Source organism: Schistocerca serialis, chromosome 6 (assembly GCF_023864345.2).
Source record: "Schistocerca serialis cubense isolate TAMUIC-IGC-003099 chromosome 6, iqSchSeri2.2, whole genome shotgun sequence".
Taxonomy (NCBI): domain Eukaryota; kingdom Metazoa; phylum Arthropoda; class Insecta; order Orthoptera; family Acrididae; genus Schistocerca; species Schistocerca serialis.
Window position 1 is genome coordinate 305,679,134 of NC_064643.1, and position 16,579 is coordinate 305,695,712.

Consider the following 16,579-nt stretch of genomic DNA (forward strand, 5'->3'; position numbering starts at 1 on the left):
CAAGACTGAATTTATCCTTTCCACCTTGTCAAAAACAGATCTTTCACCCTTGTGCCTCCCCAGTCACCTACAATCTCCAACATTCACACTGACTAGCCACAGGGGGAGAATGCCCCCTAGTGACTCAGTACCACCCAGACTGGAGCAACTGAATCACATTCTCCATCTGAGTTTTGACTGCCTGTTGTCACACTGTGAAATGACAAATATCTTCCCTGCTCCTCCCGCAGTGGTTTTCTGCTGCTCATCTAACCTGTGCAAATGGCCTTGTTTGTTGTTATTCAATTGTCGCAAGGGTCATACTGCTGTAATAGATCTAGGTGTAAGACCTGTCTCGTACATCTTTCCACTACTGCTTATTTCATTCTTAGCTGCAATTATCTCGTGGCATTCTACACGATGTGACCACTAATAAACTGTCTTCTACATGATTGACCAGTGCCAAACTGTGACCAAGAGACAGCTTGATGACCCAGTTGCCAAGTACGCCACACAAACCAGTGTGTTTGTCTTTGACTGTTTCACAGTCTGTGCCATGGATTGTTTCCATCACTACCAGCTTTTATGACTTGCTAGGTGGAAACCCTCCATGCAACATATCCTTTATTCCTGTTACCCCCTCCCCCTGGTGTCAACCTTTGCTAGTTGGTGTTCCCATCTGCCTCCATCCTCTTTCCTGCTCCCAATCCATCCTCACACTCTATCCTCCTGCCCCCTGTGCACCTGCCTAGTTGCTTCCCTTCTCACTTCTCTGCTCTACATGCCCCCTCCTCCTTCTGCACTTCACCCCTTCAGATACAAACTCTGGATGCTGCACACCCCCACAGGCAGCACTACAATATCTTCCCCACACGGATCCCTACCCAACTATCCCTTCCTGCCTCCACCTCTTCTGTGCTCTTACATCCCAGCCAAGATTGCTGCTCACTGTGGCCAATCCCTACTGCCCAGATAAGACACCGCTGGCTGTGGTGAGTAGCAATCTGTCATGTTTCGTACAAGGATTTTAAAATTTTGTGAGGTAACAGGACTAGTCCCTAAAATATAAGGACAAAGATTTTAACTGGCTAGCTCTTTCTCATTTTTGTAACAGTTGTCAGCACGCCATGAACAGTTGCAAAAAAGTTTTAACTAGTTAAATTTTAATGCTTCATTTTTTAATACTCAGTCTCTTGACTAATATAGAATCTTTAAAGATTGATATTGTGTGCAAGAGTTAGTGAGTTTGTACCTTTGTGTAACCAACCAACCACAGGATTTAATATTTGTCAGAGGCTGGTTCTTTCCCTTTTTTGTTGGTGATCATCCAGCTGCAATTTTAAGGCATCTCTCTCATTATTGGGTGTATAATTGAAAAATGTTTTATCCTGTGTATACTAGTGATGGTTTAATGAATGAATAAGGAAAATTTTTATTGGTTTTTTAACTTCACTTGTCCAAATACAATTGTAGGTGTTAATAGCCTAAGGCTGTGTGCTCCAAAATACTACCAACAAACCTGTTAATAATCCACTGGATCTAATGCTCATCATTCTTGTCCGGATGATACATATGCTGGATGCAGTGATGTAAATGACAAGTGTGGCAGCAATTGAAATAAATTTAAGTTTGCAGATGCTTGTGTTATTTCTGTTACTTCGAAATTCATGATGCCAAAGTTGGCTATAATTTACAGGCTTTGGGAATCATATGAGGCACTGCCCAACTGAATTACAGTTTACTGGCCTTTTTAAATGTAATGGATGGTACATCTGCAGATCCATGTGCATTCTGTAGTTGCTCGTAGGAACTGTCAACACCACGATGAGTATCCTTGCTTTTTAGTGCAATCTGTCTTTGTTTGCGACATTAAAGATGTGTGCATGCCAAACATGGCTTCTGTGCCCCAAGCTACATACATTGCAGATTGTGACATTTTGTTAGTCAGTATTGGATTGGAGGTTGATCGTCTACACTTGGAAATCTCTATTCATTATTAGGGCATTAGGTGATGGCATCCCCTATTAACAAGATCACTAGTGTTGATTGGCTGTAGGGGTTTTGCACAAAAGGTACCCTCAGTAGTGTGTGAAAAGCACCATACGCACACACCTTAAATTATTTAATATGATGCATACGTCTAATTCAGTTGAATCAAAGATCTTGTCTTTCCTATCTCACCTTTGCCTGCCATTTTGACAGCTACCACAGCTGCTGGTGACACCACAGTCACATGCCACACAGTACTTTCTATTCATGAGGGCAACAGATCAGAAGTGTTCCTTCAGTGTTGCACATGCCATTCAGTTCTGTGTAAATGATGTCTATAGACATAGTAGCTTATACCGTGGTCTTGTTTATATTATTTGTAATTTAGTTGACTTTAATTTCTGATATTTTATATTTTTCTACCGGGTCATTCCACATCAAATCACCCAATAAAAAATAAATTTTACACCCACCTCCTTAGATTTTCATGAAATTTGGCTCAAATGGTTCTAATACCATCCTGACAACACCTGCAAAATTTTTTTGCTGTATCTCTTATAGTTTTTTTTATAAATTTTTTAAGTTTTTATGTTTTCTGTTTTCCAAACCTTCCGAAATGGTAAATTTAATTTGTATTCAAAACTTTAAAATTGCTTATCTTAAAAACTCTTCTAGATAACATCATGAATTTTTGCAGCAAGTTTATTTATTATACATATTTGAAGATAAAAATGATACTATTAAAATATATTAATATTTTCTATGAAAAAAATATATATATGCATTTTTTCTTTTCTTTTTTTAACGGATGTTTTGTTATATAAGAATTGCAATATCTAGAGTCTCAGACCTGATAGAATGCTCAAATTTGTTTTAATTTACTCTTAAACATATAGGCTACTTGATAAAACAAAAATAATGATGGCTTTTTAACATGTTTATTAATTATAGTAGATTACATTAGAATTATGTACAAAGATAGTATACTTACGACACATATGTATAACACAACTGATTGCTTGAAACATTGAATTTTTTGAGTAATTTTGTCTTTTTAATAAACATTAATGCTGATTCAACTTGTTTTTCCACTTCATCCAAGAGCTTTCAGTTCTTTTGATACAGTCTTTATTGAAGTAATACATTCTTCCAGTGCCGCTTGATTGAGTTGTGTCTACTACACAGACTATGTGCTCCAAAGGCACTATGCAAGAATCTTCTCTTTCAGGCCAATAAAATGATGCAGCTGGTCCTGAAGGATGTAGAAATAGAATTTCTGCATCTTCTTCATCATTGAATATTGTTTTTACCAGTCCAAAGTACCAGTTACAATCATAATTTACAGCCACATAGCTATTTATGGATGGTTCAACACGAACCCAATCAGAAGATGAATGGAAAGAAAAGAGTAAGGAGGGTTTTACACTATCTGTAGTCCTTCTAATTTCAAGGTTGTTTGTTGGAAGTGGTTTGAAGTTATGAAAACTTGTTGCTCCAGGAATGGTTCGGGTTGCTGAAAAACGGTTTTCTAGTTTTAACCGTAGCAAATCAGCTTCTTTTTTGTAAATAAAGTGAAAATGAACACACATGGATTACTGTCATTATTTGTTCTTTGTCTGAAAGCTGTAGACTAGCTTTCCTTAAAATTCTTTTAATAGTTCCTCCTAGGCCATCACAAATTGACTTTCCATGACTTGGTGCAAAAAAAGAGTGTTGGGCCTTCAAATTAAAGTCTCTCAAGTGTTCAGTCAAATTTTTAAAACTGTTTCTATTTTTGTGCTGCCCAGCACAACCATCTGTAAAGTAGTGAACTGAGTCAATGTCAGTATGATGTGATGACAGCCACTTTGTAATTTCTCTTTGTACAGAGTTAACAAAACCAGTATCACGTTCTTGGTCATCACTAATAAAACATTGGTTGGAAACAAAAACATTGTTTTCCTCATTTCTTAGAAAAACTCCAACTGGGTGTAGAGTACAACCACCTCTATTCCAGTGGTAACTTTGGATCTCATTTTGTATAACGAAGGAATAATTTCACTGAAACCCATCACAATAATTGCTGTTTTGGGTGGTGGGTCTTCTTTCAATCTTTTAAAGGCTGCTGATTGGGATTTTGCTATAAACGAGTGCGGGGTGAGCTTTTCCAATGACCTAACCAATAAAGAAATGTAGTCTTCAACACTGATATGACTGTTTGATCATTTCTGCCCTGTCTGTGTTAACCCACTGAAAGATTACAATTTCTTCTTCTAAATAATAATCTTCACTTAGTTTTTCAGATAAGTACTCAGTTAGTGCAGTATTTGCAGTACAGCTGTCGCAATGACGTAGCATGCAGTTTTGGTTTTCTGTGCTGCACACAAGCATCTTAATTAGGTCTTTATAAGATTCTTCAATTTTCACAGCATCCAGTAATAGTTTAATATTCTGGTGGATACTGTATACACAGTGTGTGCGCCTGCAGCACCAGCAAGGATACACCATTTAGGTCTCAAGAAACAAAATTTTGAAAATCCTTCTTCTACCTCGGGATTCTCCCATTAGAAAGAATAATAGAGTTCTCTCTAGTTACACAAAATGAGTCTTTTTTGCATGTACACATTTTTTTGAACACTTACTTTGTCGTTTGTTCCAGGTAGCACTCTGGAACTTTCATCCTTTTCATAAAAATCTGTTACAAGTCTTACTGTATTTTCAGAAAGAGTTTTACCTTTTTTTGGACCAGGAGTTTCCAAAATACCCTTTTCGGATTTTAGCTTTCTAGCTTGTCGCACCATGTACTCACTTACATAAAATTCTTTCATCACTTTATTTTGACTCCAAGAATCTGGAGCCAAGGTCAGAATCTGGATTTTTCTAGACCTCCCAACAGATGAAATCTTCTCTTTCATAAGAGAAATCATTACATCAAAATCCTTTGCTTTCTCAACCACAATTGTATCTTCTTCGTCATCATCAGAACTTGGTGCATCATATTTTAATGCTTTTGAAACCGCCTTTTTTGCAGTCTTTTCAGTACTGCTAACCTTCCTTTTAAAATAAGACCCTTTACTTTGTTCTGATAAGCCATGAAGCTCTATCGGTGTTAAACCTAAATTATCAAGAGCAATGTTTGTTTGTACGAGGGATTCATTTCTGGATTCCTGTGATTCTAATTCAACCATGACTTCATCATCTGTTTCACTTTCATTGACTTCAACTCTTTATTTTTCCTCACAAAAGTTACGGCATGTTGAGCAAAACTTTTGTCCAGGTTTTATGCTAATATTTTTTGTCAGTAATTGTTTAGAAAGATCCAAGCCTACACTTCTCAATGATTTTTTGATGGACTTTTTTGTTTTTTTTAGTGGGACTACACATGTTGTTTGATATTTTCAAAAACGTTTAAAAAGTAGTAGCTGTGGTATGTTCATATATTCTTAAATTCACACAGATTAATTCCAGATTGTAAGTGGATCAAATCTTTTTCTTCCTCGCTCAATTCAGATACCGGCTGTAACTGCTTTGAAGGTGTGTAGGTTGTTTGGAAACAGTCGGATTTTTTAAATAACCCTACGCTACAGGTTTGAATATCTGACATACTGATTTCACTTTTGGTCTGATTACTGTTCTGGTTACTTTTATAGGATATTGGAAAAAAATCTCTGTAAACTAAGTAACAGTACTTACTGAAAGTTCGAATAAACTTAATAAAATACTATCCAAGCACTATTTAACACTGTAATAATTTTTTACTTCAAAACACAGGAGTAACAAAACAAAATCCAAGCGTACATTGTTACTCGAAGAAGACAAAAACTTATTTCCGGTGTCTAAGTCACTTGGTACTTTTTATTTTTAAAATATAATTAATATTATTTTAAAAATTAGATAACTATTAAACAGGTTAAAAAGCCAACATAATTTTTCTTTTATCTAATAGCCTATACAATTAAGAGTATTTTAAAACAAATTTGAGCTTTCTATCAGGTCTGAGACTCTAGATATTGCAGTTTTTGTAAAACTAAACATCCGTTAGCTAAAAAAAAACTAGTAAATTTTTATTCATTTGGAAGGTTTTAATATATCTTTATGGTAATTTTTTTTAACATTTAGATATAATACACAAACTTATTCCAAAATTTCATACTGATATCTTGAGTATTCTTTAATATACAAATTTTTTTTAGTTGTGAGGACATGTTTACGTTACGATTTCCGACTGCTGAAACGACGCCAAATCTAAAAACTTTAAAAATTTATAAAAAAAAGTATAAGAGATAGAGCAAAAAAATTTTACAAGTGCTTTCAGGATGATAAAAGAAGTAATTGTACCAAGTTTCATCAAAATCTGACATGGTTGGTGTCAAGGCCTGGGTGACTTGACATGGAATGACCCTAACCATTATTTCTAAGCTTCATTTTCTAAGTTTCTCAATTCCTACTCCTGCACCATTGAGTTGTCTTCTTTCCTGAAAATTATTCCCAAAGGCCGAACTCTGAAAATAAAATCAGCCTTCAAAACTTTGGGTTACACTTAACCTCTGAGGTGTCAAGCCACTTGATGTTCTCCAGCTTGAACATTGTGGAACCATGCTTGTAAGTGCTAGATCAGGGCTGGCCATGGTGTTTCAAAATTCATGCGTGCAGTGTTCAGGCTGCGAGCATGCCGAGGCTGTGCCTGGCCTGTCACTCAGGTTTGCTTGGTTCTTCTCTGAAGTACACGGAGCAACACAACATTTCATTTAGCATTGTGGTATGGCATTTTCCGGTCAGTGCAACTCTGAGTTTGGCGGAACTGTGGTGTCAGTGCTGCTTAACTTTTGCTATTTGTTCATGGTATGAAGGACGTTCACATATCCAGTGGCTGTTCGTGCAAAAAGAGGTTGTCTAGCGATCTATTGTCACAATCCTTTAAAATAAATGGGACTGACAGAAGAAAGGGATGAGAATTATCAATTTGCATAAACGACAGGTACTGCTTATTTGCTACGAAATGATGTTACAGTACCATGCAGAGAGAATTTAAACATTTAGATGACAATGGAAGAGCAAAAAGTTACAAAGATCATCAGATGGGATTCATTGTTCTATACACCAGTAAGTACTTAGTACTAAATTTGCAGACACGGAGCACTTGAAAAAATTGGTGGTATAAATAAAAAAATCCCTAAAGTCTACCTCATTATTCCATTGTCAGTTGCAACACTTTTCAGAGGAACTGAACAAAGAGTATGGAACTTCGTATATTACTGCAAAATAAGTTAGTGAAGTCTATGCATATGCTTGGAACAAATTTTCAATTTAATACTCACTATTGTCAAATTTATGAAGGAAAAAGAAGTACAGGAACATAAATTAGAACATCTGGAGCAGATTGCAGGCTTCATGTTTTAAGTTGACTTAACTGCACACTGCCGACAGTAAAACATTGCAAGATAACTTCCATCCGATTTGGTGGGTATGCATTTAAAAAGAAAGTTGCGTTGCAGAATGGACACATTCTGACAAAGACAGGCCAGTTTCCTAAGCTCACTAGCATTACAGAAAGCGCGATGTGTGAAGAATTCATTGTGGCCTCGCAAGAATTAAAAGGATAGCCTTATAAAGGTTTTGAAGACACTGCCAGTCTTACACATCTCTCCTCAAGCTGTTTTCAAGACAGTTTGCAGTTTCAGATGAAAGTGCCCTACACATGTGCAGATGTAACTGATTGACCTGCAAGTAATTCCAGTTTCAGTGTCAAATTTTTTGATGTTAAAACTGTCAAAGACATCTACATTGCTTTCCTCAGGTAGATTTTCTAAGTCTACATAATGAGGTTGCAAAAGTGATACAATATTGTGATAGACATATTTGTGTGAAAGGCCTTTTTTTCGATTAATTAACTAAATAAGTCGTGATTACTTGGCAGCTTCAGCACAAAACTCTGTTAATTGTCCGTATCTGTGAGTATGCGGATAGTTCCTACGAGATAAAAACTAAGTCTTCAGCACGCCAAAAATAATTAATACTAAAGGTTTGGGTTTGAATTTGGAAAGCTGACTTGGTGTGAAGATTGATGGCATGAAGGTAACTGGAAACTCACTGGACTAAATTTCTAACCTTGGATTGCAAATAGAGCGGCACGGACCGCAGAGGGAATGCAGAGAGCCTCAGCTGACAGAAAACAGAATGACAGTTCTCCAGCAGGTCACAGCAAGCGGGCGCGGACCGCAGTGAGAACGCCTGCAACTGCTGGTGGAGGGAGAAGGCCACAGACATAAATACTGGACCAGGTCCACTCGAGGAGCAGTCTCAGGTCGCACTTGATAAAGGCTACGAGCTAAGTTACCTAAATATCGTGCAAGAATGATGCTGATATCCGCCAGAACACCGGACAACCCAAGATGTCAGCATTTTACATTTTTAAATTTGCTCAGTAATTTTTTTAAACATTGTAAAGCAAGTTCTTGCTGCCCCTGGAAGTCACTAGATAGGCAGTGTTCAACTGAAATTCGGTGCCATGAACTGAACTGGGTTAGCTGTCTGGGTATATTGATGTGTTGTAGGCAGCAGACAGCCAAGTTAAGTAAGTGTCGCTATAGGAAGAGAGTGGGATGCTGCTGCTTCAAACTATGTAAATAGAAATACATATCCTGTAAAGGTAAAGTGTTTTCTTTGAGGTGCAAATGTTACACCACTAAATATGATAAAAAAACAGAGCAATGTCTCAGAAATCACTGAAGGCTGTAAGTGGATTAATAACAGAGGTGAGTACAAAGCAGTGAATGGTTATGTAAATCTGTAATGGAAACAGTCGCCATTTTTGGCGCAGATATGATTTTTCACAGTGAGTGAATTACCTGAATATGTTTTTTAGATGACTACCTATCTAATTGTGATGAAAATATTTCAGTATATCTTTCACCTCTCAGTTCACTTGTTGATGTCAACAGTGACAATTTTCTTTTTTGTTTCTTTTTCCAGATCAGTTGGATAGATGTTTTGTAGCTTTCAGGAACGGCTGTAAAGATGAGAAAGTTGACTATGTGTCTAGAATTCACCTGTTAGAAATAATAGAATTAAGAGCAAGAAACTGGGTGTCCAGTGACGATCTGAATAATTATTATCGTCCTAAACTGAGTGCTGTTGAAGTAAGTAGTGGTGGAACATTAATATATCAATGAGTGATGTTGACTCCTGAGTATATGCTTTATCTTGTTTTATGTTAGCAGGAAGTGCTGCCAGTACCTGATGCAACAGGACTCTCTCTTTCTCCAACAGCATTAGCCCAAGCAGTCATTACCCCAACTACACCTCAACCGTCATTGTTGAATCCAGGGGAAGTTATAAAAGCCTCGGGGAAATTTGCTAAACCAACAAAAATACCAGGAAAGAATTATTGCAAAGATGAAGTAGTTATAAGGAACTCGGATTCAGGAAAAGGTAAAGGTTTTTGTTTTTAGTTTAATTTGCTCTTTCTACATTATTTGTAAGCAGCAAATAAAGTCCAATAGTTCTGAGATCCATTAACTGTTATTGTGCGTTGTCACCTGCAAAGGAATTTTGAAATAGTTTCATTTGCATACATTAGACCTAGACATGAATGCAGTAAGCAGGTTAAAAGGGATGTAACTTGCAGCAGTTACACAGAAATGAAGCCGCTTGCACAGGATAGAGTAGGCTGGGGAGCGGCATCAAACCACTCGAACATCTGTGATGTATATATGCACATTGAAGTTATGGTGTGAATGGGAATTTAGATTGAGTAGGGAGGCGTGCTAGGGTATTCCTTGCACATGTATCAAACTACTGTGCCAGGGTGGCATAGTGGTTAGTGCCTCTGCCTAGTGAGCATGAGACCTGGGTTGAAATTGTGGCCTGGGTACAAATTTTCATTTATTGCTTCAGTCTGCATATATACATCATGAAAGATGAAATTTTGTTTTTAAATGTCTGTCTTCTCATTTCCGAATTTTCAAAACCTACAGTTGTAACATTTATGGGACTCAAACTTCTCCTTTCTTTATTATACAGGGAGTAATTAAATTCCCTTAACAGCCTTTGAGGAGAGGTTCCTTAGACCAAAACAAGAAAAAACTCTTGTAAATGTGGGTAGATCACATAACTAATGAGGAGGTATTGAATAGAATTGGGGAGAAGAGGAGTTTGTGGCACAACTTGACAAGAAGAAGGGACCGGTTGGTAGGACATGTTCTGAGGCATCAGGGGATCACAAATTTAGCTTTGGAGGGCAGAGTGGAGGGTAAAGATCGTAGATGGAGACGAAGAGATGAATACACTAAGCAGATTCAGAAGGATGTAGGTTGCAGTAAGTACTGGGAGATGAAAAAACTTGCTCAGAATAGGGTAGCATGGAGAGCTGCATCAAACCAGTCTCAGGACTGAAGACGACAACAACAACAACAACAACAACAACAACAATGCATACCATAAGAGCTATGAGCTCTTTCATCTTCCATACTATGAAATACATCTATTCCATTGCAAGATCTTCTCTCCTTAGAGATTGAAATGAAAAAAAAAGAAAGAAAGAAAATTGTCTGGTAAACATGGAGAGTAAAATGTGTACATTAAGAGCTATGAGCACTTGTTCAGTAAATGAGATATTTCATGGTATCAAAGATGGAAAAAGTGCTCATAGTACTTAAGGTATGCATTTTAGAAACTGTGTATCAATGTATACTAGACTTTTTTTTTTTCTTGTTTTGGTGTACACAATCTGTCCTCAAAGGCTGTACAAGGGGATTTGGTTACACCTTGTATTTCTCCGAGAACTGCAGTTTCACTTTTCAGTATGTCAGTACTAAAATCTAAATCAGTAGTGATTTACTCCCTTTTTTGTAGAAATAATAAACAGCCAATTAGTTGCAAAATGAAAGGTTTATTAAAACCCTTTTACCAAGGTCTCGCCGTTTGTAAAAATGTCTTCTTCAGATGGATATATTGACGGCTGGGTTCATGTGGCAGAGGTACGTTAAAATATAGCCGAAGGTGTTAGATATAAAGTTTCACCTTCATAATAATTAAAATGAGCACAATGTGCAGTGCACAAGCTGTATGTTGGTGAGGAAATACCAAATAACAAGTCATGTTGTGCACGTTTTAGTTGTTGTGGAGGCGAAATTTTATATTTGACTAACATCTTTCAGCTGTATTTTAACATATGTCTGCCACAACATTTAACCCAGTTTTCAATATTTCCGAAGAAGATGTTTATGAAATGAAATGTTGAAACCATAGTAAAAGGATTTTAATAAAGCTTCCATTTTGCAGCTGACTTGCTGTTTATTATTTTACAAGACGATTTCTTCCTACATTTGCTGCTCCAGGCATGTAGAAAATTGTGAAATTAATGAAGTTTTATTGCACACGGATAAAGTTAGGCATCTGAATTGAGCAATAGCAAGGCTCATACTAAATTGACAATTTCAAAATAATTTTTTGTTGTTACTGTTTTTTCTCTAAAATTTTGTACAGATATAACACTCTCAGGTCCTCCTTGGTGCTCTGTGCTGTGTTGGTAGCTCCATGCAGCACCTGGTAGGCATTTGTGCAGTCAAAACTCTCATCTGCTGCACACCAAGCAAAGAGCACCTTAAAACAAACAATAATTCAAATATTTGAACATATATAAGATATCATCTACATATAAATGAGTTTTTGTCCATTTAATTATTGTTGAAATTATAATAAAATTATTTGTACACACACTTCCTCATTTATAGATAATGAGGGTACCGGAAATTTCATGTCCTCTGTTGCTCGACTGTGTGAATTTAATTCAAGCTGATTGTGTACTGTCACAACCTCTGAAATACATTTTTCACAAACTGCTTCATACACAAGTACATAAAATTTTCCAAAATTACTTATAGTCCAATTGAAATTACTTGGTAGTTGAAGTGTGTCACTTTCTGCTACAGTGTTGCCACAGTTGTTGTAGGCTACTGCTCAGTTATAGGTGACCCACATACATGATGGGTCACGTAACAAATGGTGTTAATGACTAGTGCAGAGCAATGTTGGAAGCAGCTGCTGCAAGGTATAATGGACAGATAAAGAAGATGCTCTGTTGATAGTTGGTAATAAGTGATCAATGAGTGAACAGTGGCAAATGAGGCATTTTGTAGCCCTGAATTTAAGGCACCCTCTGATGCTCAATAGTTATTGCATAGTGCAGAGTATTGTGCAGTAATACTGTCTGTCTGAGAATGGACTTGACATATTGCGCAATATATTGAAGAAGACTGCGGAGCTTTAAAAATCATACATTGGGCAATACATAGTATAATGTAAGGTTACTATTGTTCAATAAACGGAATTGCCTGCCGAGATGGAGAGAGATTCAAATTGCTTGGAATGAATTTCCTCACAGAACCGCAAAAAGTGAATGACACAAGATTGTGTGTGATGTAGGAAGTATAGCAAAGAATCTTGTGGTACTTTGAGAAATGAAGTTACTGACTGTAAAGGAAACTGCAAATATTCAGTTATTCTCAATAGTAGAGGAAACTGAAGATCATGGTGTCATGACAGCAAGCAGAAATGTTTATTTTACTTACAGCAGTTTGCAGTATTGGCAAATAAGATAAAGTCAGCTGTCCAACAAGCAGACTTTTTAAAATCTTTTAACGATTGTCACACTGTGGACATAAGATCATGTAAGATTTCCATTAGTAATTGTGTTCTTTCATTTGCAACAGTTGTTACAGTAGAGAAGTACATAGAAAACAGTTCAAATGCATGGTAAATTACACACTTGTTTAATTTGTTAATTTGTCTTTATTGTGGTTTACAAATCTATGCTGTAGCAAATGAGCCCCGTGGCCCACAGAAATTTTTACAGGGTTCTTTTCAAACTTCTTTCGTCTTGTCAGCATAATTCCTGCAGGTTTTGCAAGGCTAGGAACTCAGTTGCAATACAGACAAAGCCCACCTCATCTAGCACCGATAGATTTGCTGTGAAGGTCGAGTAGTACTGTGCTGTTCTAGGCCACACATTTTTGACAATGTATGGACACAATATTATTGCCCAATAAATATTGAATTAGTGATGTTCCTCATAAACTCATTTCCTAACATAATCACGACTTTGTGATGTGCAATGCACTAATATCTGAGAAACAACAATCAACAATTTGCTGTAGAACTAAAATCAAGATCGCTTTGTTCATGGCAAGGTGGAAGAATTTGTTTCTGCTCTAAAAGCAAATTGATTTCTCGCTATCATTGGTTGCCTGAAACTATGCTCACACTGGCTATTAGAGGTGCCACATTACCAGTAGACAAGCAGTCCTGGTTCTGTTTGCAGATTACAGGCAACACAAGGAAATTAAATAAGAGCAAGTAAAAAGTCAATAAGATTTTCAAAATTATGCAGCAAAATATTGGAAATCAAATACATTTAAATAAATTATTTGAATAAAAATAATAATCAGTATGTTGAATAGTTTTTTTTTTTTTTTAATGCTGCACTTAACAAGTTACGCCTTCCACACGTAGGGTATAGCACTGTGCTAGCGCGCTATACTATGGATGATTGTTATATCTATTACTTTGGTGACACAGTTGCAATGATTAATTGCAGCCTTCAAAAATTCGGCTTCATGCAATGTGCAAAGCTGATTTCTGTGGTTTTAATATCTGTGTATGAGATGCTGAATTGCATCTTGGATGGAATGATCCAGTAGTGTTTGGGTCAGCTACTAAGTAATTTTGATTGGACTATAATTTATTTTTAATATAGCCTAATTATTGATTAAATAGATTGCTGTAGTATTTTAATATTTTGTTGAAGACAAAGAATAAGAAATTAATAAATTGAAAACATTTTTGAAGTTTAAAGACAGCATACACATGATAAAAAAAGATTTTATACTTTTGTGAAGTTTCCTGCTCTGGCAGTTTGAATTTCCACTATTTTTCAAAATATGACTGTTTGGGAAGCTTAGTGATAAGTGTGCTTGTCTGTAAACTGTCTCCTTATCATACAAAGGGTAATTTACTGGATTTTTTTTTTAGTATTAAGTTTTTGCTAGTAAACTACCACATTATATACTTTTTAATATTTTATATGTTTGACAGTATGTGTAACATGTGTTGGGTGCGTTCAGCAATAAGATTTGTTTCTCCTTTACGTTGACCTGTTTTTCTTTTTTTTTTTCTTTTCTTTTTTTTTTAGTGATGATTACTTTCTTAATGAAGTCACATAATTGAAAATTCAAGATCATAATTCATATAATGATTTTTTTAATAAGAAACTCGCTATGTTTTCATATGAAGTGTAAATGTGTTTTCATGGTTGTGTGTAGTGATGGGCATCAAAGGGCGCAGAGTCCACATGATAGAAGAGCTGAGTGAAACGATCATATCATTTCAGCGAGGTAAAACATACTCGCTTTTGAGTTTAAAGTTTGCAGCACTTAACTGTCTTCATGTAGCATGGAAATTCACTTGATAATTATTTAACAAGTGTGTTGCTGGTGAACTCATTTTCAACTAACAGTACTGTGCTCTTTGCTTGTATTGTATTGCCTGTAACTACATTGCCATGATTTACTACAGATACATCCAACTATGAAGAGCAGAAATATATGAATAATGTGTTGTTTGTATGTTTCTGAAATGCATAAATTTTTATAAAAATTCTCCTTATCGCATAACAAATGGAAATAGTATAGATGTTGTGTGACAGTTAATTTTAAAGTCTAGTAGTCGTTACATTGTCACTGTGATCTAATGTTCCATTTCAGGGTAGGTGTGTAACATTTGCAGGGTTTCCATATTAAGACTTCTGTTTAGCGGTTATCCTATCAAGCTACCATGCCAGCATGTGCTCTTTCAGTGAAGTATAGACTGAATTTTATGCATGTCCCATATTTGCTAAACAAGTGTCTGTGTTTTCTAGATGCCTCATGGCCTCTAAGACCTGCCAAGAAAAATGAGTGTGCAACATTGTTTGGCAACTGACTCTGAGATTGTTTCCAAATTATGCTCGCACTAGTATAAATAAATAAGTCCACTTCAACATACCATCAGTGAAATTAGCAAGCTGTCCAACTAAGAACAAATATAGCATTTAGTTGTAACATATCCTGCAAATATAATCTCACTTCATCATTATCTTTTTAAATTATTAAGTAGAGGGGTTGCATTTGTAAATTGGAATACAGTTGTTATGATTAAAATAAAGAAGGGATAAAAACTAGACCTTCAGCAAAGGAAAAATATATTCACCGTACCATATATGAAAAGGCTACACACACACACACACACACACACACACACACACACACACACACATTGCATTTTAACATTCGTGCTTGGAAGCAGTTAGACTATAGTGTAAATTGCTTTTAACATTAAGCTAAATGCTTCCTAACAGAGCAATGTCTTTCTGTGATTTAAAATTGTTATAATAATAATAATAATAATAATAATAATAATAATAATGCTCTGAAAGATGTTAAATGATATATTGCAAGATTTAATTTAGTGCAAATGTTTAAGTCAGATTCTTCGAAAAATTGTCAGTGTGTCCTTGATATTCACACTCTTTGAGTAGCTCAGCCTGTCATAGTAGGTAATTAACCCTCTCACTGCCATAGACAAGCTCTTTACAGTCTGTGCTGAGGCTGCTTTTCTTATGGCTGTACTGCTCACCAAATGCTGGAGCTGGTGCTGAGAGAAGGTGTTCTGGCTGATCTACAAACTGTTAGGTGAAAAAAATTCAGTTTTTGCACATCTAACAGGACATCTTCACTTGATAAGGAACTGAATTTCTGTTTGTAACCTATAATACTTGTTGTCCAGCATTCAATTAAGTATAACATTGTGCAAAATTTTAAAGATTTTGGAGAGGCAAAAACACATTGTGTACAAAATTTTATGTAAAACTGAGAGTTTAAGGATCTCATTTTATTCTTGGGTTATTGGGCTTTATATCTGAAGGATGCTAGTGTGTGATGCACCCATTCACATCCTTGCGCATCACGAATTATGTGGTCATAACTTGTCATATCTCATAAATGATTCAAGATATTGATATGGGGTTTTCAGCGAATGAAGTAACTCGACAGCAGCAGTGAGAGGTTGGCAGCTAAGGAAGCACTCGGGCATCCACAGCATTATAGGAAAACATAAGTGGAGTGTCTATACCTATCCAATATACACCCACAGCTGCAAAAGAGTTAATATTTGTGTCAGTTCAAGATTATGAAATTTGCCTGATATTACAGGGTTGTTGACAAGCTAAAGTGATAAGATACAGTTGCACTGTATAGAGGCAAAAGTTCTCATTGATGAGAAAATAAAACAGCAAGATACGAACTGTAACTTATTCTGTTATGGAAATTCAGCAAAGTTGACTTTATCCTGTAAATAAGGCAACAAATGGTTGTCAAAAATGTGATAGTATGCCCATCAGTGCGCAACAGAGGCCCAGAGTTTAGTGTCCACTTTTGGCACTTAGATGCTCTTGCAAGTACAGCATCTGTTAGAGGTGAGCGATCCAGGGTGTCCCAAAATAATGTATACACCCTTTGGAACTGAATGTTTCATTAAAGCAGCTGGAAAACAAGTTTTTTGTGTGTCATTGGCTTCTGTATAGAAAAGTCTGAAGTAT

The 16,579-nt window shown here is 36.2% G+C and overlaps 1 protein-coding gene across 6 annotated transcripts in view; it reads left to right on the plus strand.

The window, feature by feature from the left end:
- LOC126483814 (eukaryotic translation initiation factor 4E-binding protein Mextli) overlaps window positions 1–16,579 on the plus strand; it is a 139,957-nt gene that overhangs the window by 45,367 nt on the left and 78,011 nt on the right. For 4 of the 6 annotated variants that reach the window (XM_050107005.1, XM_050107001.1, XM_050107002.1 and 1 more), the window contains exons 4-6: window positions 8,920–9,086; window positions 9,165–9,378; window positions 14,268–14,339. In XM_050107005.1, coding sequence (XP_049962962.1) covers window positions 8,920–9,086; window positions 9,165–9,378; window positions 14,268–14,339 — 453 coding nt within the window. The remainder of the gene's footprint in view (window positions 1–8,919; window positions 9,087–9,164; window positions 9,379–14,267; window positions 14,340–16,579) is intronic. The other 2 variants (XM_050107004.1, XM_050107006.1) reach the window with 2 other exon arrangements.